Genomic DNA, 26,500 nt, shown 5'->3' on the forward strand with positions numbered 1-26,500 from the left:
AGTCCCGGAGTCAAACGTGTTATTTTTGATAATCATCGTAAAAAAAGTTCGATTAGATGAGCATTTAGGTATTAAATAGGGCAGTGATCGGACCAGAAATCTCTTTGCTCTTATTAGAGGTTTTTATTGTTCGATTAGATGAGCATTTAGGTATTAAATAGGGCAGTGATCGGACCAGAAATCTCTTTGCTCTTATTAGAGGTTTTTATTGTAGATGAGCATTTAGGTATTAAATAGGGCAGTGATCGGACCAGAAATCTCTTTGCTCTTTTAACCGGTTTTTATTACAAACCTTTGACCAATTAAAGAAAAACTACATAGTAAGGCACCATTCATTCATATGAAATGGAATTCTGTTCTCCCAGAGGGGCTATAGCTCGAATATCGTGAGTCAATACGTTTCCTTCTGGAAAGATGTTAGAAGAAGTCGTTAATCTATGAAAATAAAACGGATTTTTTTTCGTAACTCCTCTCCTTATAAGTTGATAGGCAATTCAATCATGATTTACTCCTCTTTTGAAGAGGTTTGATAGTGTAATTACCAAGGTCTTATCGTCCCGAAATCGAATCGAGAAGGAAGACAGGATAGGAGAAAGCTATCCGTTCCGAGAAAGAACATTAACCGTTCAGGATAAAATCCGCTTCAGGTGGGAAATGAACTGCGGCCTAACGCTTACAAGGCAGACGCGCTACCAACCAAGATAACTAGGCTGGCAGATATACTTGATTAATAGAGATTTGGCCAATTCCTCCTTGTCTTTTCGGTCACAGCTGAATGGCAGTGTGGGAGATGGTGGTCTGCAGAGGTTTCTTGGTTCGCCGGTTCAAGTCCAGCTCGAGGCTTAAATTTTCCAGTTGATTCTCGAGATGTTTGGAGCGGCGTAACATTTGTACGTAGTTGAGCTGCAGTTGACGTTGGTATTTGAGAACCTGCAACACGGTAGAGGGAAAAGAAATGGGGTTTGAGAATTTTGTACATCCTGGAAAGTAGGAAAGGTCGAACGACCTATGATATTTTTTGGAAATTTCGCCAGGTATAACGTATACCGTACTTTGAAGATGTCAAGAACACTAAGGCACTAAGGCATAACATTGTAGACCCTATTCTTTCTTCAGTTCCATATTTTTTTCTTCTTTTTTATTGTTATTTCTTTTAATTTATTATGTTATGGCTGTCCATGAATTGTAAATAAATATACTTGAGTATTTTGTTGAGTAAGTCATTTGTATAACACATTGTTCCAGATAGAATAGAATAGAATATACCCTGTTTATACTGCCAGAATGAGACTGAAGAGTCCCTTTACTCCCACAGTCTAAACAAGGTCTTGTGTATTTGGTACAGAAGAGGTGTAAATTTCTTATAATAAAAACCTTGCTTTTTTCTGGTACAGAACTTCTGGTACTCTGTAGAAATAGAGTTCGATTAGATGAGCATTTAGATATTAAATAGGGCAGTGATCGGACCAGAAATCTCTTTGCTCTTATTAGATAGAACTGGTTTTTATTACAAACCTTTGACCAATTAAAGAAAAACTACATAGTAAGGCACCATTCATTCATATGAAATGGAATTATGTTCTCCTAGAGGGGCTATAGCTCAAAACATCGTGAGTCAATACGTTTCCTCCTGGAAAGATGTTAGAAGAAGTCTTTAATCTATGAAAATAAAACGGATTTTTTTTCGTAAGTCCTCTCCCCCTTTTTTTTCGTAAGTCCTCTCTAAGTTGATAGGCAATTCAATCATGATTTACTCCTCTTTCAAAGAGGTTTGATAGTGTAACTACCAAGGTCTTATCGTCCCGAAATCGAATCGAGAAGGAAGACAGGATAGGAGAAAGCTATCCGTTCCGAGAAAGAACATTAACCGTTGATGTTAGAAGAAGTCTTTAATCTATGAAAATAAAACGGATTTTTTTTCGTAAGTCCTCTCCTTATAAAGGCAATTCAATCATGATCTCCTCTTTCGAAGAGGTTTGATAGTGTAACTACCAAGGTCTTGTCGTCCCGAAATCGAATCGAGAAGGAAGACAGGATAGGAGAAAGCTATCCGTTCCGAGAAAGAACTAACCGTTCAGGACAAAATCCGCTTCAGGTGGGAAATGAACTGCGGCCTAACGCTTACAAGGCAGACGCGCTACCAACCAAGATAACTAGGCTGGCAGATATACTAAACTTGATTAATAGAGATTTGGCCAATTCCTCCTTGTCCACTAGAAATTCGGTCACAGCTGAATGGCAGTGTGGGAGATGGTGGTCTGCTGAAGGTCGCGGATTTCCGTTCGGAGTTGGATCAGCTCGTGACTTTTGAACGTTTGGTCGCCCTGTGATGAGTCAGGAACAAAGCATTTCAGATTTTGTCTTATAAATATTTTCTAAAAGAGACAATCAAAGCCCTGATGTCTTCACAAGTGTTTGAAACTTTGTACAATACAATATTGCTTGAAATTAATTTTGTACACAAGGAGAAGTGTTACATTTCTCTGAAATGGGGGACTATTCTGATGAAAGTCCTGTGTTCGGGTAGAAAGAAAAGAGAAGATATTAGTGTTTTATTTAGATGATCGAGGTTGGGCAGCTAGTCTGTTTATCCCAACAGTTCAAGTTTAGACCTCCAAATCGAAAGTCTACCGGGCTAGATGGATTTTGGATCCGGAAGTTGGTGGTTCGATTCGCTGTCTTGACACTTTACCTGTGTATCTTTGAGTTTTGACTTGAGTAGTGCAAGTTCGCCGGATTTCTGGCACAAGTTCCATTCAGTTTCTTCTAGTCGGGATCTTAGAGTGTCTAGATCCAGATTAAGTTTCTTTGTCTCCTGGCTGGTCCTCGTTAAATACTTTTTTTTGTACTGATAATGTAAATGTACTCGTACGTACTGCCGTTTTCCCCTGTTTTTTTTGATAGTAGGTATGTACCTACATTTTGTTATTTTAATTCTTTCCCTCTACTTATTTCGGTACAAATTTTTTGTGATCATTAGTTATTTCGGTATCCATATTTCCTTCACTTTTCGTCATTTGGATAAGCTGCTGAATGAACAGCTTGAGTTGTTTCTTCAGCATCATGCTGATCACGAATCTCGTTCATTTCTCGCTTCAGGTTGCTGATCTAGTTCATTCTATTCTATTTGACTAGGGACCTACCTGACTCATCTTGTGTTGCAGCTGCTGAATGATCAGCTTGAGTTCCGTTTCTTCAGCATCATGCTGATCGCGAATCTCGTTCATTTCTCGCTTCAGGTTGCTGATCTCGAGGTTTTTCTCATCCAGTTCTCGACGAAGGTCGCGGATTTCCGTTCGGAGTTGGATCAGCTCGTGACTTTTGAACGTTTGGTCGCCCTGTGATGAGTCAGAAAAGAAAATTATTACTAAGAGATTACCTTGTATTTTCGAAGAGAAACAAACTATCAAAGCCCTGAGGTCTTTACAAGTGTTTGAAATCTGTACTAAACAATACTGCTTGTACGACAAATATTGCTTGAAATTAATTCAAACATAATTAGAAGTGTTACATTCTATTGAAATGGGGTTTTTTTTCTTACATTCCATTGAAATCGGGATCTTTTCTGATGAGAGTCCTCTGTACGGCAGAATATGTCCTATTTCCAGTCCTATTCGGGTAGAATATTGAAGATAGTGGTGTTTTATTTAGATGATCAAGGTGGGGCAGCTAATCTCTTTATTCCAACAGTTCAAGTTTGGACCTCCAAATCCAAAGTCCACCGAGTTACTTAGATGGATTGTGAATTCGGAAGTTGTTGGTTCGATTCACTCTTGGGTCTTGACTCTTACCTGTGTATCTTTGAGTTTTGACTTGAGTAGTGCAAGTTCTCCGGACTTCTGGCACAAGTTCCATTCAGTTTCTTCTAGTCGGGATCTTAGAGTGTCTAGATCCAGATTAAGTTTCTTTGTCTCCTGGCTGGTCCGGAGAAAGAAAATGGTGACAGGGTGCCACAAGTTTATGGTGGAAGAACTCTATTATTGGGTTACTTCCCCTGATTTAGGCTGTTGGAATGCTATATTCTAATGTCGAGCTTCCCGATATAAAGTTCAATATTAGAGTTCCGGAACCCAGTCACTCGATTGAGCTTCCGGAACCCTATTTTTTTCCTCAGGGCACTCTGACTGAGGCTTTGGTGTAGGGGCAAAAAGCCCCAAAGGATGTGTTAAGCTTAAACGAATCTACGAATCTTTAACGTTGTAGAGAAGTGTAGACTCGGTGCATTTGAAGATGTAGAGAAGTGTAAAGTGTAAACTGGTGCATCGCTGTAGGTTGTCAACTTGTCAGGAAATGTAATCAGGAGAGCGGTTCTAACTTTGGCATTCTGTGCGGCTTAACTTTATAGCTGCTACTATAAGAATCTCTAATGATAAGGCTCACTTTGTATCTGGTTATCACGAGGTTCGTTCTTAGTAGACTAGCTGTACTCAACTTTCTTCTCGCGTGATAATTATGTTCTATGTTGTGCTATACCTAAGTCAAATTCTTACTAGAACGACACAGTCATACACAAAAAGTCTACTCTGAAGCTCAGGCCAGCCGCTCAATACAATAAGGTAGATCTGACAGGTAAGGCTGATCAGGTCCGCCTGTCAGGTCTACCTGATACCTGATGAGCAGACACACCTTTTTTTTCAACTATGGAAGCAATTAGAGTATACTTCTCCAAATCCAAAGTCCACCGCGCTAGATGGATTGTGAATTCGGAAGTTGTTGGTTCGATTCACTCTTGGGTCTTGACTCTTACCTGTGTATCTTTGAGTTTTGACTTTAGTAGTGCAAGTTCCCCGGACTTCTGGCACAAGTTCCATTCAGTTTCTTCTAGTCGGGATCTGAGAGTGTCTAGATCCAGATTAAGTTTCTTTGTCTCCTGGCTGGTCCGATCCGTTTCATCTCGCATTCGTTTCTTATCCTCTTGTAACTGCAAAAGAGGGATTTTTTTTTTTGCTGAATTGCCTTTAGGGATAAGCAATGGATATTTAGTTTTCGACAATGTCTCAACTTTGGGTCAAGGTTGTGTGTGTGTTTGTGTGTGTTTTCTTCTTCTTCTTCTTCTTCTTCTTCTTCTTCTTCTTCTTTTTCTTGTACCTAAGCTAGGAAAACTTGTTAAATTTTGGACCGTTTGTGCCTTTTGAACTCTTATTAAGGTTATCTATCCGCTTATGAAACCTTTCTTAAAGTTATCCACCTCAATTTAGGTTATATGAGCGCATAATATCTGCTTTCTGCTTTTGAACCTCTAGGATACCATTATTTGTTTTGTCAAGAACAAAGTGCCCCAATATACGGACTGGCACCCGCCTGGCTTTTGAACGGTGGGAGCTACCAGGGGTCGCGACTTCGAATCCTGTGCCCTAAATCACCAAAGTATGGAAAAGTATCTTACAAGTGTAATAGCCAATGGAAAAGCAGAATTTTGAATTTGGACGAATCATGTCAAAATATGGAATTGTAAATACTTTTCCATACTTTGGTGATTTAGGGCACTGATGGAGAATACTCTTAACTTAGTGGAACCCCCTGGGTTTTGAAAGGCATGGGTTACTAGAAGTCCTGGATTCGAATCCTGATTGAGAATACTCTTACCTTTTATTGGATCCCTCGGGGTTTTGAAAGACGTGAAAGGTCCTAGATTTGAATCCTGATTACGGCCCCAACTAACCTAAGTGGTGTAGTAGCGCGGAGGATTTCGGATCTGTAGGTTGGCGGTTCGAGTCCAAGACGAATCATAAAATTTATCGAGGTGTACGAGCACTTACACCCATATTTATGAACAAAACGCTGGCTCTTAAGTTCGTGCTAAGCATAGTCTCAAGGCATTTGATTGGTCAATTTTGACTTTAGCAAATTGTGAAATGTTTGCTTTTCCAGACGAATATATTTAAATTAGGCCCCGCATAATAATTGCGAAAAAGTTTTTCCATGAAAGCTTAAAATAACGGGAAATATCTCTTACCCTTGCCCCTAGTCGAAAATAATATTGCCTAAGGGAAATAAAAGGAATAGGATGTTCCTCATTTCCCCTAGGCTGACACAGTTTTGTACTCAAGTTTTTTACATACACATCTAAATATAATTATGTTTACATACTTATACAGAGTGTTCAAAAAGTCCTGGAATCCCTCAATATTTTTTGAACGCTGTGTCACAAACAGGGGGGTTCCCATTTAAGACTTTGAAGTTGGTCCCCCTGGGGCCGACCCTGGCTCAAGCTTAAATTTGGCAACTACCTACTTTTTTAAAAAAAGGTACATATTTTAAAAGATAAAAACCCTACCCACCCCAAATTTCAGCTCCTCATCTTAAACATATAAAAAAAAAATATTCAGGTGTTCCAGGACTTTTCGAGCACTCTGTATGGAGGTATCTAAATAATTATGTTTACATGGTACATAAATAATGTTGTTTACAAGTACATATTTTAAAATATAAAAACCCTACCCACCCCAAATTTCAGCTTCTCATCTTAAACATAAAAAAAAAAATTCAGGTGTTCCAGGACTTTTCGAGCACTCTGTATGGAGGTATCTAAATAATTATGTTTACATGGTACATAAATAATGTTGTTTACACATTAGGTACCTAAATGATGATGTAGGTGTACTAGGTAATTAATTGCTTGCCTCATTACCTCCGTTAAACATATAAACAAACACGGGGGGGTGTTTGTTTATCAAGACTTCAAGACGTTCTTTTTCCTACATTTTATACAACGTGTGTATTTTATACGTAGCCGTGGAGGGACACCAGATGAGTCCGAGAATCCCAAATCGGATGATTTGGGTCCCAACTCAAAAAAAGGTCATCCGAGTTGCGTCCCCGGTACCTGAGATTGAACCTGAAAATGTTTGTTTATCAAGACTTCAAGACGTTCCTTTTCCTACATTTTATACCACGTGTGTATTTTATACGTAGCCGTGGAGGAACACCAGATGAGTTCGAGAATCCCAAATCGGATGATTTGGGTCCCAACTCAAAAAAAGGTCATCCGAGTTGCGTCCCCGGTACCTGAGATTGAACCTGAAAACTCTTTTTTGCGTTTAACCTAACCCTATAATAACACTGGTCACTGCTCAAATAGTGAAAACTCTTTTTTGTGTACAGCTCCTTTTATAGCAACATTCCATTGACGAAACTTCTGAACAAGTACAGTTGAATTTTTAACGTTATCGATTGTAGGTACCTACATGATGAAAGCTGAAAAAATGCTGCGGCCTCAACTAACCTAAGTGGTGCAGTAGCGCGGAGGATTTCGGATCTGGAGGTTGGCGGTTCGAGTCCAAGACGAATCATAAAATTTATCGAGGTGTACAAGCACTTTTAATGCCTAACAAAATCCCGCGCTGTGAACGACAAACCATGGGTTGGGCAGGCTTGATGGATAATAATCGGTAAGGTATTGCAGTTCTTACAGAGTAATCCGGAGAATCATATGATATCAACATTATCAACCAAATGCAAAATCAACGGCAATAGCCTGTTGAATGTACCAATGAAGCAGTTGCAAATGGGGTAAAAATTATAAATAAATGGTCGATTCCTATGTAAAAAGTTAGGAAAAATCCAAATCTGAGGTCAAAACTCCGAAAAAATAACTGATTAAATTTTCGTCTCCCACCCACATAATTCCCACCCACACCCACATAAATCCTCCCACCCACATCATTCAAGATGCTCTCTTTAAAATTGAATTTTCGTCTTTATGTCCTTCAAAATTCTAATTTTAGTTTCTGATTTCGGGAATCGAACCCGGAAGTTCCCGCTAGTTTACCTGGTAGGATTGCATCATGAGCATTTGTTCTAGTTTTTGGGACTTCTGAGCGCCGGTTCTCAGTCGACTTTCATGTAGGGCTTTCAGTCTCTTCATTTCTCTCTCCCAGGCTCTTTCTTTGTCTTGGTACACCCTGAAAAAGACAAAAGGAATACCTAGTCTTAATATAGGTACGACCCTTAAGGTGTGTCCAAACAAGGTCGACCGAACGTCGATCGACATCGATCTGTGAAGCTTTGTTGTCGAGACAGTGTGAACGGTTCAGTCGACATCTACCTATGGCCGGTCAACTATGTGTGGTCATCTGACTTGTTCGTTGTTTATTTACCTGAATATGACTTGTTCGTTGTTTATTTACCTGAATATGACTTGTTCGTTGTTTATTTACCTGAATATGACTCGTTCGTTGTTTATTTTACCTGAATATGACTTGTTCGTTGTTTATTTACCTGAATATGACTTGTTCGTTGTTTATTTTACCTGAATATGACTTGTTCGTTGTTTATTTTACCTGAATATGACTTGTTCGTTGTTTATTTACCTGAATATGACTTGTTCGTTGTGCTCCATGGTTTGTCGCAGGTAGGTCAGCTCGTAATCCCGTTCCCTGAGGGCGGCTTCGAGCTCGCATACGAGCTCGCTACTCGAGGCTCGCGCGAGATTGGCACAGCTTGCGGAAGATAAGGTACTGCTGCTAGGCTCAACAAGGCGGAATGAGGAGGCTTTGGAACTGAAACGAGGAAAGAAGTTGAAAAGTTAGGGGCAGCCACTCCCTATCAGGTACTCCTGAATTTAGGTAGATAATATTACTAGGGCCGTATTCAGGAGGGGAGCAAGCCCCCCCCCCACCCTCCGGGCTTTATTGTTCACCTTCCCTGTAGGCCAGACTGTGAAAATTTGGAGCATCCCACCTCCCTTTCCCGTTGGTACATCACTGTTTGGACCTTGCACCCCTCCCTCCTCAATAAAATTCTGAATACGGTCCTGAATATTAGATGTTGCTGTGACTTCCTATACCTCTAATTAGGGGAGTGTGGTATTTAAAATTAAGTTAGCAGGTACCTCAATGATCTCATATTTACTAGGTTTCACTCGTGTTTTTACATTATTGGGTACCCATCACTGTAAAAAACCCATCACTGTAAAAACACGATGCTCCTCATTCCATCAAATGTGGCTGCCAAATTACCATCATCCGATGTTATAATATCAGGGTGGATGCTCTCCAAATGACAGGCAATTATTTTTAGATTAGGTACTAATTACTGCATCCCAAAACGTTCGTTCATTCATTTATTAAGAGTTACTAAGTGCGGGAGCCCTCACACCGCGAGGTCTGCAAGGGTCGGACAGGTACGTCCGTGCTCTTATGTACGCATTCAGTGCCTTTTTTTTAAAAAAGAGGTTTGATAAAATGTACCTAACTGTTAAGTTAAGGTCTTGAAAGCGAAGAGAGAAGGAAGCCAGGATAGTACCTAACTGTTAAGGTCTTGAAAGCGAAGAGAGAAGGAAGACAGGATAGGAGAAAACCAGGGTAAAGTTTTGACCGGGCTGGAATTGAACCCGCGACCTACTTACAGGGCAGACGCTACCCTCCAAGCTAACTGGGGTGGCGAAATATGTACCTTCTAGGCTTCTATCCATATAGGGTTGGGACATCGAGACGAAAACATCGATGTTCGATACATCGATGTTTTCAAACTTCGATATATCGAGTATCCGATGTATCGTAAGGGCTGGAATTGAACCCGCGACCTACTTACAAGGCATGCAGACGCTACCCTCCAAGCTAACTGGGGTGGCGAAATATGTCCCTTCTAGACTTCTATCCATATACATAGAAATATAGACTAGACCAGAAGTTTCCAACTTGGGTGCTCCCCTGTGTACATATGTGGCCCGCGAAGTACCTCCGAATGTAGCATGTGGCCCGCATACACATGGAAGTTTGATATTATCGGGATTTCGATGTTTTTCGGATTTTCGGTATTATAGCTTAGGGATCCACTCAATACCTACACAGTCTATACAGTATGTCTCAAAAGTCCTTGTTTAATTTAAACGTCGCCTGATAAACCAAACTTATGAAAATGATAGTCTGTTGAGGGTCTGACAGACCGTCCTGCGTCAGAAGGTCGGACTGTGCGTGGCGGTAAAATCTCGAGACCGAGGTCTGTCAGACGGTGTGAAGCTTTTTCCGCCACACACGTTACGACGCGACGTGACGGTCTGTCTGATGGACCGTGGTCTGTCAGACAAACTGAGCGTGAGTGTGGCTGGCCTTACAATAGACGTGTGCATCCGAGACGAAATTCGGGTCTGGGGCCCTAAGGGCCATCTGCTTACGTTACAGTTCTATACAGTCCATAAAGATGTAGGTATAACCTAGGTAGTTAGTAGTTACCTATCTACCTACATACCTAAGTACCTACGTTATTTTCTTACAGAATTTCCTGCAAGCTATTCACAAATGTGTTTCTGTTGTTATTGATTCGCCAAGGCATTCTACTGTTACTATTATGTCACCCGAGCTATTGCAGAGTTATGTGCCATTCTACCATTCATTAGACTCGGATTCCGGGCGTCATGGTTATTATTTTAGTCGAAGAATTTGTTGTAGTAATATTGTTGTTGGTATTTATTGTGAGGTCTTGAAAGCGAAGAGAGAGAAGGAAGACAGGATAGGAGAAAGCCAGGGTAAAGTTTTGACCGGGCTGGAATTGAACCCGCGACCTACTTACAAGGCAGACGCTACCCTCCAAGCTAACTAGGGTGGCGAAATATGTACCTTCTAGGCTTCTATCCATATACATAGAAATATAGACTAGACCAGGGGTTTCCAACTTGGGTGCTCCCTCCGAATGTAGCATGTGGCCCGCATACACATGGAAGTTGGCAGTACTGGGACTAGACTTGACTAGACTATACATATTACGTGCGATTTGATGAGATAAGTGCGGAACTAAAGGCAGATGCCAAGTACCTAGAATAGGTACCAAAGCTAGATACCAATGTCATTGATGCACCCACATTATTTCGCCACCATGGGACGTCACATATTGATTGCAACCTTTCCGATTCAATTAACAAGCTCAACTGAGAAAGAAAATGGTGACAGGGTGCCACAAGTTTATGGTGGAAGAACTCTATTATTGGGTTACTTCCCCTGATCTGGGCTGTTGGAATGCTATATTCTAGTGTCGAGCTTCCCGATATGGAGTTCAATATTAGAGTTCCGAAACCCAGTCACACGATTGAGCTTCCGGAACCCTATTTTTTTCCTCAGGGCACTCTGACTGAGGTTTAGGTGTAGGGGCAAAGAGCCCCGGAGTTCAATATTAGAGTTCCGGAACCCAGTCACACGATTGAGCTTCCGGAACCCTATTTTTTTCCTCAGGGCACTCTGACTGAGGTTTAGGTGTAGGGGCAAAGAGCCCCAAAGGATGTGTTAAGCTTAAACAAATCTACGAGTCTTTAACGTTGTAGAGGAGTGTAGACTCGGTGCATTTGAAGTTGTAGAGAAGTGTAAAGTGTAAACTGGTGCATCGCTGTAGGTTGTCAACTTGTCAGGAAACGTAATCAGGAGAGCGGTTCTAACTTTGGCATTCTGTGCGGCTTAACTTTATAGCTGCTACTAAGAATCTCTAATGATAAGGCTCACTTTGTATCTGGTTATCACGAGGTTCGTATACTTACTTAGTAGACTAGCTGTACTCAACTTTCTTCTCGCGTGATATGTTCTATGTTGTGCTATACCTAAGTCAAATTCTTACTAGAACGACACAGTCATACACAAAAAGTCTACTCTGAAGCTCAGGCCAGTCTCTTACCTTCTCTTTCTCCTCAGCCCACGTGATCTTCTCTCGCTGAAATAAACTCTGTTCCCGGTACAATTTCATGTTGAGTTCGCTCAGCTCTTCTTTGAGTTTCTCATAGTCGAATTTGGATATGTGCGAGACTGGAGACGAGGATGAGATGTTGTCCAGAGAGTGATAGTCGGAGGAGGGAGAGGTAGGCTTGGACAGGGGGAAGTGGGACTCGTCCAGGTACTTCTGAAAATGTGGACGAGAGGACGAGATAGTTTGTTAAGTACTTTTTTTGTACTGATAATGTACTAAGTAGTACGTTTTTTTGATTGGTACCTACTTTTTGTTATTTCGTTACCTTTTGTTATTTTCTTTATTTCATTCCTTCTAGCTCGTCCAGGTATTTCTGAAAGTATGGACGCGATAGTTCGTTAAATACAAATGTGGATGAGAGAGGACGAGATAGTTTGTTAAGTACTTTTTTTGTACTGATAATGTACTAAGTAGTACGTTTTTTGATTGGTACCTACTTTTTGTTAATTCGTTACCTTTTGTTATTTTCTTTATTTCATTCCTTCTAGCTCGTCCAGGTATTTCTGAAAGTATGGACGCGATAGTTCGTTAAATAAAGCTAGATACCAATGTCATTGATGCACCCACATTATATTTCGCCACCATGGGGACGTCACATATTGATTGCAACCTTTCCGATTCAATTAATAACTTCCTTATCTGCAATCAGTCCGCCTTTATGATTGCGGCGTTGGCGGCCCACTCACAGCGTCTCTAAGGACAATGCGCCATGAAAGTCATGCTAAATAACAGTGGCGAGTCCTCCATTGTATACTACGGGCGTGCTATGACATGGACCACACGATTCTAATGTAGCAGTTGTTTCATTGCTACCAAATAAAAACGACAGTTAACACTCATGTGAGTCAGCCTAGTTAGCTTGGATGGTAGCTCGTCTGCCTTGAAAGCGATGGGCCGTGGGTCTTTGCCGCGCACGGGGCTAGATTTTATCCTGAACGGATACAGTTCGTTTTCGGAACCCCGGGTGGGAATCGAACCCTCGACCTAGCGCTTACAAGGTAGACGCACCATCCTTCAAGCTAACCAGGTTGACACCACACGTCACTGCAGTAATGTTAAATAGGTACCAATATACGTCAAGTGTGCCGAGATAAACAGTTCTGTAGGTAATTCTACATTCTAATAATAAGGAAAGTAAAAAGTACTTACAAAGTAACTTTGCTTGAAGCGCCATAATTCCGTAGTCATAAATCACTTTGATGGCTTGAGCGTCTTACGAACATGATACGCGGGTTCTCAACCTGGTACTCGTAGTTTGTTGCGGGGCGGGAATCGAACCCGGATATAATTTTTCGGTGGTGGTTTAAACTATCATGAATATGGTAAGTGGCACCAGGCATTTTTAAAAGTTGAGAAGCTAGTCTAGTTAGCATGGTTGTGGTTGCGTGCCTCCCTTGTTTGAGGTTGCAGGTTTCCCGCTCGGGGCGAACTTCATCATAATCTGATAAGGTTCGCTCTCGGAACGGCTGGTTCTCCGCCCAATAGCAGTTTTATCTTGTTTAATAAAGATCTTGGAAAAACACGTAAGTGGACAATTAAATGATTTTCTCGAAAAATATAAAATTATCAGTGAACATCAATTTGGATTCCGAAAAGGGAAAAGCACTATTCAAGCTCTAAATAAATACTCGGAGGATGTCAATAATGCCCTTGATCAAAATAAATATTGCCTAACTGTCAGTTTAGATTTAAAAAAAGCTTATGAAACAATTGATCATTCAAAAATGCTTGAAGTATTAGATGAACTTGGCATGACAAATGGTACAAAAGAATTCTTTAACGATTATTTCAAAGAAAGGAAACAGAAAATTAAACTAGGAAACATTGAAAGTAATGAAGTAACTATTACGTGTGGTTTAATTACTGGAGCTGTACTGTCAACTTCACTATTTAACTTATACGTAAATAGTATACATAGAAAAGGGATAGAATCAAAAATCATACAATATGCTGATGACACATTGGTGTACTTAGTACATGAAAATATAGAAGAAATGTACAAAATACTACAAACAGATTTGAATAAAATAACAATTTGGTTAAATAAAAAAGAAATATTTCTAAATAAAGATAAGACCATTGTGATGTTGAGTATAAGTCCAATGTTAAGAAGATTCAGAGAAATACCAAGTATTTATTTGATTATTCATGACAATAAATGCATTGATAATAATTACATCAATTGTTCATGTATGAAAATACAAAACGATAAAACTATGAAATATCTGGGAATTCATTTTGATCATGATATGAAATGGTCAAATCAAACAAAATACTTAAAGAACAAATTGAATATTATATCTTATAAAATGTATTGTATGAAGAAGATTGTTCCATTATACATAAAGTCTATGTTGTACAAAACAATTTGTGAAACAGTAATTCGTTATGGCATTGGAACGTATGGTAATACCACAGAAGAAAATTGGAAACCAGTTAAAACAGTACATAAGAAAATTATCAAAGCTACACTATATCCGTACACAAGCAAATCTCAAAGGAATGAAAAAGTTAAGAAATATGACATTCTAAATATACAGAACCTTCATAAATATGTTTTAATCACACAACACTACTTTGAAGAAAAATATAGAAATGTAATGGTAACAAATTATAATACACGACATACAAATTATGTAATACCTCGAATAAATAATAACTATGGAAGAACAACTATCGCAAACCAAGTGCCGAAATTGCTAAATGAAATTCCAATGAGTCTAAGAGAATTAGAAAACGAAAAGAAAATGAAAAAAGAAGTCAAAAAGTATCTTATGATTAACAATGAAATTTAAATCATAAGAAAAATTCCTACAATAGAAAGAAAAAAGAATTACCTATAATAGCAATTAATGTTCCCGAAAAGTACTACCTACATGTACTTAGTGGAACTTGAAAAGATTGTTGTATAAAGAAAGCAAGCAATAAATCTATTATTATTATTATTATTATTATTATTATTATTATTATTATTATTATTATTATTATTATTATTGTCCTCCTTCTCTCTACGATTTCAGAACGATAACATAGAAACTCTGAAGGGGCCATTTGGCCAAACCGGGGGCTTTGTCCTGCAATAGCTCCTCCCTGGTTCCGTATTACAATTTACTCTCTCTTACTTAATGGAGGTACTTCAAAAGTAAAGTACTTTGAGGGTATCAAATCGTTGTGACCTCGCTGGGATTGAACCCCCGCCCTCCTTGTTCACCAGGCGAGCGTCTTGATTGCTACACCACCGAGGCTGATAATTGAAATGTAGAATGTCAATAAACAAGCTCCATAAGTCTCCCATGTACCACCATCACACTCTGACGTGTTTCCATTGTGTTATGCTTAGTGCTAGACTCAATATGCTATATCAGGGGAGGCCATAATGTGGCTAGCGGGACGATCTTATGTGGCTCTCTAATCATGGTTCATGGTGAAAAAATCTCTGAAGATCAGGATTTCCATGAGACTGAATTCTGAAGATTGTAGACTGTGCTAGACTCAATATGCTATATCAGGGGAGGCCATAATGTGGCTAGCGGGACGACCTTATGTGGCTCTCTAATCATGGTTCATGGTGAAAAAATCTCTGAAGATCAGGATTTCCATGAGACTGAATTCTGAAGATTGTAGACTAATGGTGGATTTCACCAACCTTCTTTCCAGCCTCAAACAGCCCGTTAGCTTAACAGCCCTGTTAAGCCATTACAAATTAAATGGAACTTAACTGGCTTAACAGGAGTTCTAATGACTGAATAAATATTGGTGAAATCCAACATAAAATTTTCAAGTATTTTGCCAGCGTTGTGGCTCGTCCCGAATCGGGTTTATGGGATTGCGGCTCCCCAAGGTAAGGTTAGTGGCCACCCCTGTACTATATTCAATGTGCTATATAAATATACAGTATGGGTTAATGCTATATTGCTGCGATGTGTAGGTCACAGTCCATTATCTTCGGATCGATCCGGTTGTGCAAGTCCAAATTGAATGGCGCGAGAGAAAAGTGATAGTTTAACACACAAAGAGGTCTCCTCAATATTGAGGGTGCGAGGAATATTACATCATGACGCTTTGTATTGAAACAGAGTGATCCGGAATTGAGTTACCAGTCTGTCGAGAAAGGTTTGAATATTTGATAGGAGGTTTGCATGTTTGATAGAGGTCTTATAGTCCCGAAAGCGAAGAGGGACGAAAGACAGGATAGGAGGAAGCCAGCCTTTCCGAGGACAAACCTTAAGCTGTGTCCACACGTAGTCTACGGCCGTCGATCAATGTAATTCACTAGTCTGTCGAGAAAGGTTTGAATATTTGATAGGAGGTTTGCATGTTTCATAGAGGGAACTGTAAATGTTGAGGTCTTATAGTCCCGAAAGCGAAGAGGGACGAAAGACAGGATAGGAGGAAGCCAGCCTTTCCGAGGACGAACCTTAAGCTGTGTCCACACGTAGTCTACGGCCGTCGATCAATGTCGACTGAAATCGTACACACTGCCTCGACAAACGACATCACCTCGTCGAATGTCGATCGACAGTACGTCAAAATCAAATACCTACAGACCAAGAAAATAGTAGATTCCTTCAATACCATAAGATAGGAGGAGATGGGTTATACCTTATGCCTTCCTTCAGCCAAATGGGACCTACTTATTTATGTGTTAGCAATCAGGTGCTTCGGAGCCTGTTATGAAGTGATTAACTGAATTAGACTATGAACATGCAGACTGCCTTACTAGATTAGCACAATTACCACGAGATACCATAAGATAGGAGATGGGTTATACCTTCCTACAGCCAAATGCGACCTACTTATTTATGTGTTAGCAATTAGGTGCTTCGGAGCCTGTTATGAAGTGATTAACTGAATTAGACTATGAACATGCAGACTGCCTTACTAGATTAGCACAATTACCACGATTATATCTGGAACGGATAGTAAAAGTTTAGAGTTATGTCATGAGGAATATGAAGATCCCCTGAAGCACCTTAGAAAACTAATTAGTCTGCATAATTATCATAAATAATAGAAAGTAATACCTAGCATGCTATTAAGTGAGTGTCGCCTACCAGTCTAGCTGGAACTCTAGCTGGCGAATAAGGTCCGTCTCACGTTGAACGCGTAGACGCGCGACTTTGAGGGCTAGTCGCCTGAACAAACCAAACCTATGAAAATGTTAAAGTCTGTTGAGGGTCTGACAGACCGTCCTGCGTCAGAAGGTTGGAATGTGCGTGGCGTTAAAATCTCGAGACCGAGGTCTGTCAGACGGTGTGAAGCTTTTTCCGCCACACACGTTACGACGCGACGTTCCGACGTTGTCTGATGGACCGCGGTCTGTCAGACAAACTGAGCGTGAGTGTGGCTGGCCTTACAATAGACGTGTGCATCCGAGACGAAATTCGGGTCTGGGGCCCTAAGGGCCATCTGTTTACGTTACAGTTCTATACAGTCTATAAAGATGTAGGTATAACCTAGGACACCTAGGTAGTTAGTAGTTACCTATCTACCTACATACCTAAGTACCTACGTTATTTTCTTACAGAATTTCCTGCAAGCTATATACCTACAAATGTGTTTCTGTTGTTATTGATTCGCCAAGGCATTCTACTGTTACTATTATGTCACCCGAGCTATTGCAGAGTTCTGTTGACTTAGTTATGTGCCATTCTGCCATTCATTAGACTCGGATTCCGGGCGTCATGGTTATTATTTTAGTCGAAGAATTTGTTGTAGTAATATTGTTGTTGGTATTTATTGTCATAAAGATGTAGGTATAACCTAGGTAAGTTAGTAGTTACCTATCTACCTACATGCCTAAGTACCTACGTTATTTTCTTACAGAATTTCCTGCAAGCTATTCACAAATGTGTTTTTGTTGTTATTGATTCGCCAAGGCATTCTACTGTTACTATTATGTCACCCGAGCTATTGCATATGTGCCATTCTACCATTCATTAGACTCGGGTTCCGGGCGTCATGGTTATTATTGTAGTCGAAGAATTTGTTGTAGTAATATTGTTGTTGGTATTTATTGTACCTAAGTACCTACGTTATTTTCTTACAGAATTTCCTGCGAGCTATCCACAAATGTGTTTTTGTTGTTATTGATTCGCCAAGGCATTCTACTGTCACTATTATGTCACCCGAGCTATTGCAGAGTTCTGTTGACTTAGTTATGTGCCATTCTGCCATTCATTAGACTCGGGTTCCGGGCGTCATGGTTATTATTGTAGTCGAAGAATTTGTTGTAGTAATATTGTTGTTGGTATTTATTGTAGGTATTTGTTAAGTGACGTTGTCGGCGGTGTTGATAAAGCCTGCTGGCTCCTCTAGTGAAAGTCTTTGACATAATCGACAGCTTACAATGGTATCCATTATTACATTTTTATTACTGAACGAAAGAAAGAAGTGAGCTCCAAATTTTTGCACATTGATATGTAATGACACAATTAGTCCCAGTGGCTCAGAGGTAGAGCGTTCATGCTCCGGAGGGCTGGGGTTAGGGGTTCAACTCCTAGTAGCGACAAAAAAAAAAAACAAAAAAAAATAGTAGCTCCACGCCATTTCGAGTTTAACATTTGCCTAAAACTTTCTTTTTAGGAGAAGTTTAATAGAGGAATCTGGTAACAACGGAGGTATTATCCGAAATATGAAAAGAAAATGAGGATAGGAGAAATTAAAAGAGGAGTCTGGTAACAACGGAGGTATTATCCGAAATAGGAAAGAAAATGAGGATAAAGTTCGCCCCCGTGCTTGAATTAAAACCAATCTAGCGCTTACAAGTTACAAGGAGGACAGGATCGGAGGAAGGCAGTCGTTCTAAGACCGAACCTCATGAGTTTAGGATAGAGCTCGCCCCCGGGCGGAAACTGAACCCGCTAATACCCTTTTGTGTAATGAGATAAAATACGATGGAGCAACAGCATTGGCAGCAGTAGCAGCAGCATTGTTTTGATCATAGCTCGTGTCAGTGATAATTAGTCCATTATCTTCGGATCGATCCGGTTGTGCAAGTCCAAATTGAATGGCGCGAGAGAAAAGTGATAGTTTAACACACAAAGGATGTTGCTGTAACTTCCTATACCTCTAATTAGGGGAGTGTGGTATTTAAAATTAAGTTAGCAGGTACCTCAATGATCACTCTCATATTCACTAGGTTTTACTCGTGTTTTTACATTAATGGGTAATTGGGTACCCATCACTGTAAAAACACGATGCTCCGCATTCCATCAAATGTGGCTGCCAAATTACCATCATCCGATGTTATAATATCAGGGTGGATGCTCTCCAAATGACAGGCAATTATTTTTAGTACAAATACGGCAATTACCGTACATCTGGCAACACTGATCAAGATCTCTCTAACTAGCCTAACTGCACCGAATTTCGATGAGGTTTGACAATCTTGTTAAACACATCGAAGAATTCAATAATAATTTGAGTCCTTATCGGTCCTTTGAGAGTTTCTCTTCTGGTTTTCTTTGTTTCGCTATAACTCCTGAAGGATTGGTTGGTCAGATTTTAATGAAATTTGGTAAATTTCAGTTTCATACATCGAGGAGTTCCTTGAAGTTTGATCAAAATCAGGCCATTCATAAGAGGCCTTTTTTATGAGTGAATAATGAATTGCACAAGTTCGCTGAACCACTAGGCATAGTAATATTATGGATATCACACTGATTTCTGTACCAATTGCACACCAATCATATTTATTTATATCTAACAGTTACGAACCGCAGTAAAGTATTTTTTTTACTGAGTATAAAATTACTCCCGATACGAACCATAATTTCCGAAGCAGATAGGTAAAAGTGTTACAGCTATCATCCAGATTGGAACTTTATGCGTTCAATAAAAATTGAAATACGAGTTGAGAAAACACCTTTGCACGATCGAAATAATAACTGTGCAAGGCAGCTATAGTACCTAATATTAATATTATGGATATCACACTGATTTCTGTACCAATTGCACACCAATCATATTTATTTACATATATCTAACAGTTACGAACCGCAGTAACGTATTTTTTTATTGAGTATAAAATTACTCCCGATACGAACCATAATTTCCGAAGCAGATAGGTAAAAGTGTTACAGCTATCATCTAGATTGGAACTTTATGCGTTCAATAAAAATTGAAATACGAGTTGAGAAAACACCTTTGCACGATCGAAATAATAACTGTGCAAGGCAGAGGTCTACTACTTATAGTTATAGCTTCTATTGTTGAGAAATGAGACTAGAACAAATCCAAAATTTGCATGAAACTGTGCAAATGATCCCATGCAGATAACAACATTCAGATACCAACCACGCTTGACGTTGCTTCACTTCAGAAATCAATGGAACAAATCAAAAGTTTGCATGAAACTGTGCAAATGATCCCATGCAGATAACAACATTCAGATACCAACCACGCTTGACGTTGCTTCACTTCAGAAATCAATTCGAGTTTAACATTTGCCTAAAACTTTCTTTTTAGGAGAAGTTTAATAGAGGAATCTGGTAACAACGGAGGTATTATCCGAAATATGAAAAGAAAATGAGGATAGGAGAAAGCCAGAGCGTTTTCGTGTGTTTAGGGTAAAGTTCGCCCGAGCTTGAATCGAACCAGTGACCTAGCGTTTACAAGGAGGACAGGATCAGAGAAAGCCAGCCGTTTCTGTGTGAACTCATGTAGGTATTGTGTTTAGGGTAAAGGTCGCCCCGTGTGGGAACTGACCCCGCTAATACCTAATTTATGTAATGAGATAAATTATGATGCAACAACAGCATCAGCATCAGCAGGAGCAGCATTGGCATCGTTTGGATTATAAACACGGTCTCGTGTCAGTGATAATTAGGACGTTAATAATCTCAATAATCCCTGACCGTCCCTGTTCTCATGAATTTATTTCAAATTTAATACTTCACTTCACCTTGCAATAACGATGGGTTTCATATTTTGGGTTTAGAGCAGTGATTCCCAAACTGGGGTCCGAGAACAAATCAAAAGTTTGTATGAAACTCTGCAAATGATTCCATGCAGATAACAACATTCAGATACCAACCACGCTTGACGTTGCTTCACTTCAGAAATCAATCGGGAAATGGTGCACTCGACTAGCTATCGCCAGTGGCTTAGTAGGCGTCCACAAAGAAAAGCCGACCATCGACTAGTACCGACCCAAGAGAAAATAAACCATGCTAATGTATGTAAGCGTCCCCAACAGAGCCTTGACTATAGTAAAGGCTTTGTTATATCTAGCACATAGTAAAGGCTCTGTTATATCTAGCACAAAATCAAGAAATTGAGCTGAGTATTTTTTTCCGCGATGGTCCCCACCATACATTTACGGGGTTTCGCCCGTTGTAGAAACATATAAATAAAAACATTATTTCAAAAAAGGTTTTGTTAATCGTCCCCACCATACATTTACGGGGTTTCGCCCGTTGTAGAAACATATAAATAAAAACATTATTTCAAAAAAGGTTGTTAATCGAGAGGATATGCACATCAGGTAAACATTTCAAATGAACAGTGGATTCCTATATTCCGAACTCAGACCATGACCTAAAAGATTTACATACAATATAAGTAGGGGTCTTGGTCAATGGTCAATCGATGGTCAATTGATCAATGGTCTTGGCGAGGGTCAATGGTCCATGGTCTACAATGGTAGTCGTTGTGGTCGCGAACTTACGCAAAGTTGAAATGATTGTTCTGCACAATATTGCATGTGACTCAAAAACACTCAAATTTTGATCGACATTAAGTCCCGCAGGTAATTTCCAATAACAGAAGAGTACACCGATATTCCCGAGTAAAATCTGTCTAATGACTAGAAATATAACCTTGAGAGGCATGAAACCGTCCACACTTCCTCGACACATAGATTCACCTCGTCGACATCGATTGACAGCTCTACATATAAATCTCGGCATTCTCGGCTGTAATCTCCAAAATTTTCAAAGTTAGAACCCAAAATTTGGCCTACTATAGGTTCATTTAAATCAGTGTTTCCCAACCTGGGCGATATCGCCCCCTTGGGGGCGATGGAGATTTTCATGGGGGCGATGAAGCCTTAGGGGGCGATATGGGGGGCGATCAATAAAAGGAGCGATAATGGGGGCGATGGCTATCTAGGGGCAAAAATGTAAGTAGGTACCTGCTTAGTTATTTTAGTCTTAAAAAATAAATCCGAAGAGGAGAGAGAAAAATATTGCACGTGCGTCCGAGTTTTGCCGAGCAATCCCGAGATCCTGGTTTCATTCAGCTCTGCTCCTGACGCGTGCGTGATAAAGCCTGCTGGCTCCTCTAGTGAAAGTCTTTGACATAATCGACAGCTGACAATGGTATCCATTATTACTGAACGAAAGAAAGAAATGAGCTCCAAATTTTTGCACATTGTTAAGTAATGAGTTAGGGTAAAGTACGCCCGAGCTTGAATCGAACCCGTGACCTAGCGCTTACAAGGAGGACAGGATCAGAGAAAGCCAGCCGTTTCTGTGTGAACTCATGTAGGTATTGTGTTTAGGGTAAAGGTCGCCCCGTGTGGGAACTGTAGGTACCCGCTAATACCTAATTTATGTAATGAGATAAATAATTATGATGCAACAATAATATCAGCATCAGCCGGAGCAGCATTGGCATCGTTTGGATTATAAACACCTCTTGCGTCTCGTGTCAGTGATAATTAGGACGTTAATAATCTCAATAATCCCTGACCGTCCCTGTTCTCATGAATTTCAAATTTAATACTTCACTTCACCTTGCAATAACGATGGGTTTCATATTTTGGGTTTAGAGCAGTGATTCCCAAACTGGGGTCCGCGGCCCCCTGAGGGGTCGTGAAGGACTTTGCGACTCCCGGGAAGATCATGTAAAATATAGTAAAGGGGCTGCGGACCGTTCACAATAGAAAAAATGGCCTCGTAGGAAAAAAGTTTGGGAGCTGCTGGTTTAGAGGGTTTTAGGGGGAGCTATTAGAGGGGTTTAGGGGGTGTTATTAGAGGGGTTTAGAGGATACTATTTGAGGGGTTTAGGGGGATTTAGGGTGCTATGTGCTGTGTGCGTGAGGTTGATTAATGCACATTTAGGGATAAATATTTTCTATGGAATGTAAAGCTCGACCTAGTTCCTTCCTAAGACCTACTTTCCAAAGTATGTCAGTGGTAATCGACAGCATTATAGCCTGCACGTGGTTATAATGGTTAAATTATGTAACATTTAGGGGATTTAGGGTGCTATGTGCTGTGTGCGTGAGGTTGATTAATGCACATTTAGGGATAAATATTTTCTATGGAATGTAAAGCTCGACCTAGTTCCTTCCTAAGACCTACTTTCCAAAGTATGTCAGTGGTAATCGACAGCATTATAGCCTGCACTTGGTTATAATGGTTAAATTATGTAACATAGCTAATGAGCTCCGTGATACTAATGGGTAGAAAGCGTCCCTTTGCTTTGTTTTTTTATTGTTTATTTTTACCTAACACCTATTGTATGTTTTTTCCCCACCATATATGGAATATAAAGCTCGACCTAGTTCCTTCCTCCCTAAGACATACTTTCCGCTAAGACCTACTTTCCAAAGTATGACAGTGGTAATCGACAGCATTATAGCCTGCACTTGGTTACAATTGTTAAATTATGTAGGTACCTACCTAATGAGTTTCGTCATACTAATGGGGTAGAAAGCGTCCCTTTGCTTTGTTGTTATTTATTGTTTTTTTTTTCTACCCAACACCTATTGTATGTATTTTTTCCCAACATACATTTACGGGGTTTCGCCCGTTGTAGAAACATATATAAATAAAAACATTATTTCAAAAAAGGTTGTTAATCGAGGATATGCACATCAGGCATCAGGTAAACATTTCAAATGAACAGTGGAAGCTAATGAACTCCGTGATACTAATGGGTAGAAAGCGTCCCTTTGCTTTGTTTTTTTATTGTTTATTTCTACCTAACACCTATTGTATGTATTTTTTCCCAACATACATTTACGGGGTTTCGCCCGTTGTTCGTTGTAGAAACATATAAATAAAAACATTATTTCAAAAAAGGTTGTTAATCGAGGATATGCACATCAGGCATCAGGTAAACATTTCAAATGAACAGTGGATTCCTATATTCCGAACTCAGACCATGACCTAAAAGATTTACATACAATATAAGTAGGGAATCGTAACTGTTTATAAATCAATAATTGATAGGCCGCTCAAATTGACATTTCTCTGGACATGAAGCTTGCACGTCTATTGATTGGACAACGCCTGTGGGCACTACCATCTAACAATCCTTGGAAATGTAGATGTGAATCCTTTATCCTTACTGGCATTGTAGAAATCCACACCGACAGTAGGAATTGCTTGGAGCAGGGCCAGCCTAAGCGAGCTCTGGGGCTACAACCAGGGCCGTATGTAGGGAGGGCCCTCAGCCTTCTAAATAAGGGCTTCATTTTTCTCCTTTACTGTAGACTAGACTTCGAAAATTTGGAGCATCTACCCCCACGGTACATCACTCTTTAAACCCTCGCCCACCTCGACAAAAACCTGGATACGACCCTGGCTACAACAACTTTATTACAAACAATAATACCGTCTAGGTAATTTTTCAACCACATGAGGTACTGAACTGGTTCCGGCCCCTTACTTGATGCGCCATAATTCCGTAGTCATAAATCACTTTGATGGCTTGAGCGTCTTACGAACATGAAACGCGGGTTCTCAACCTGGCACTCGTAATTTGACGCGGGGCGGGAATCGAACCCGGATATAATTGTTCGGTGGTGGTTTAAACTATCATGAATATGGTAAGTGGTACCAGGCATTTTTAAAAGTTGAGAAGCTAGTCTAGTTAGCATGGTTGTGGTTGCGTGCCTCCCTTGTTTCAGGTTGCAGGTTTCCCGCTCGGGGCGAACTTCATCATAATCAGATAAGGTTCGCTCTCGGAACGGCTGGCTTTTTCCTATCCTGTCCTCCTTCTCTCTACGATTTCAGAACGATAACATAGAAACTCTGAAGGGGCCATTTGGCCAAACCGGGGGCTTTGTCCTGCAATAGTTCCTCCGTAGTTCCGTATTACCTGCCTCGGTGGTGTAGTGGTCAAGGCGCTCGCCTGGTAAACAGGACCTCGTCGTGACCTGGCTGGGATTGAACCCCCGCCCTCCTTGTTCACCAGGCGAGCATCTTGGTTGCTACACCACCGAGGCTGATGATTGAAATGTAGAATGTCAATAAACAAGCTCCATAAGTCTCCCATGTACCACCATCACACTATGACGTGTTTCCATTGTGTTATGCTTAATACTGGATTCAATATGCTATACCAGGGGAGGCCATAATGTCGCGAGACGATCTTACGCGGCTATCTAATCATGGTTCATGGTGAAAAAATCTCTGAAGATCAGGATTTCCATGAGACTGAATTCTGAAGATTGTAGACCAATGGTGGATTTCACCAACCTTCTTTCCAGCCTCAAACAGCCCGTTAGCTTAACAGCCCTGTTAAGCCATTACAAATTAAATGGAACTTAACTGGCTGTTAGCTTAACAGGAGTTCTAATGACTGAATAAATATTGGTGAAATCAAACATAAAATTATTTTGCCAGCGTTGTGGCTCATCCCGAATCGGGTTAATGGGATTGCAGCTCCCCAAGGTAAGGTTAGTGGCCACCCCTGTACTACATTCAATGTGCTTTATAAATATACAGTATAGGTTAATGCTATATTGCTATATTGCTGCGATGTGTAGGTCACAGACCATTATCTTCGGATCGATCCGGTTGTGTAAGTCCAAATTGAATGGCGCGAGAGAAAAGTGATAGTTTAGCACACAAAGAGGTCTCCTCAATATTGAGGGTGCGAGGAATATTACATCATGACGCTTTGTATTGAAACAGAGAAATCCCGAATTAATTCACCAGTCTGTCGAGAAAGGTTTGAATATTTGATAGGAGGTTTGCATGTTTGATAGAGGGAACTGTAAATGTTGAGGTCTTATTGTCCCGAAAGCGAAGAGGGACGAAAGACAGGATAGGAGGAAGCCAGCCTTTCCGAGGACGAACCTTAAGCTGTGTCCACACGTAGTCTTGCTTTGTATTGAAACAGAGTGATCCGGAATCAATTCACCAGTCTGTCGAGAAAGGTTTGATAATTGATAGGCGGTTTGAATGTTTCAAATTAAATTGATCCCAAGGGCAAGGCAATGCCTAAACCCTTGAGAGTGTGCCTCAGTGGCATGTGATGTGTTCCAATCCACTCGACCTGTAACAGTTGAGGTCTTATCGTCCACAAAGCGAAGAGGGACGAAAGGCAGGATAGGAGAAAGCCAGCTTTTCTAAGGGCGAACCTTGAGCTATGTCCAGGCATAGTCGACGATCAATGTCGACTGAAACCGTCCACACTGCCTCGACAACATCACCTCGACGAATTTCGATCGTCAGTACGTCAAAATCAAATGCCTACAGACCAAGATTATACAGTCGAACCTGTCTAAGTGGGACTCGTCTAAGGGGGAAACCTGGATAACTGGGAAAAAAAAATCGTGGCCCCTTCCTGGCAACCTCCCTAAGAAGACACTTTTTTAACTGGGAAACCTGGATAAGTGGGAAAAAATTGTCGGTCCCTTGGATTCCCACTTAGACAGGTTCGACTGTAGTCCTAGTTTCTTTCGATACGATAAAGATAGGAGATGGGTTATACCTTCCTACAGCCAAATGCGACCTACTTATTTATGTGTAAGCAATTAGGTGCTTCGGAGCCTGTTATGAAGTGATTAACTGAATTAGACTATGAACATGCAGACTGCCTTACTAGATTAGCACAATTTAAGAGTATCCTAGATGGCGGAAGTTTATTT

The 26,500-nt window shown here is 40.3% G+C and overlaps 1 protein-coding gene across 1 annotated transcript; it reads right to left on the reverse strand.

Moving 5' to 3' along the window:
* Window positions 1-231: 231 nt before the first annotated feature.
* LOC103513658 (leucine zipper putative tumor suppressor 2 homolog) lies at window positions 232-10,701 on the reverse strand. The gene is made up of 7 exons (XM_026826795.1): window positions 10,560-10,701; window positions 8,313-8,526; window positions 7,772-7,904; window positions 4,748-4,921; window positions 3,144-3,338; window positions 2,693-2,815; window positions 232-1,059 (listed from the first exon to the last, which is right to left on the reverse strand). Exons 1-7 carry the CDS (start codon window positions 10,699-10,701, stop codon window positions 766-768), a joined length of 1,275 nt encoding a protein of 424 aa, XP_026682596.1. The 3' UTR covers window positions 232-765.
* Window positions 10,702-26,500: the final 15,799 nt, after the last annotated feature.

Source organism: Diaphorina citri, unplaced genomic scaffold (genome assembly GCF_000475195.1).
Source record: "Diaphorina citri unplaced genomic scaffold, Diaci psyllid genome assembly version 1.1 scaffold1003, whole genome shotgun sequence".
In the NCBI taxonomy this organism is placed as follows: Eukaryota; Metazoa; Arthropoda; class Insecta; order Hemiptera; family Psyllidae; genus Diaphorina; species Diaphorina citri.

Excerpts from the sequence above, each read along its gene's own strand:
- LOC103513658 (XM_026826795.1), bottom strand. The coding sequence starts at position 10,701 with ATGTATAGTCTAGTCAAGTCTAGTCCCAGTACTGCCAACTTCCATGTG. Across the intron at positions 3,339-4,747 it reads CAAAACTCAAAGATACACAG|GGCGACCAAACGTTCAAAAG; the intron begins GTAAGAGTCAAG and ends GACTCATCACAG. Across the intron at positions 2,816-3,143 it reads TGCAACACAAGATGAGTCAG|GAGACAAAGAAACTTAATCT; the intron begins GTAGGTCCCTAG and ends AGGACCAGCCAG.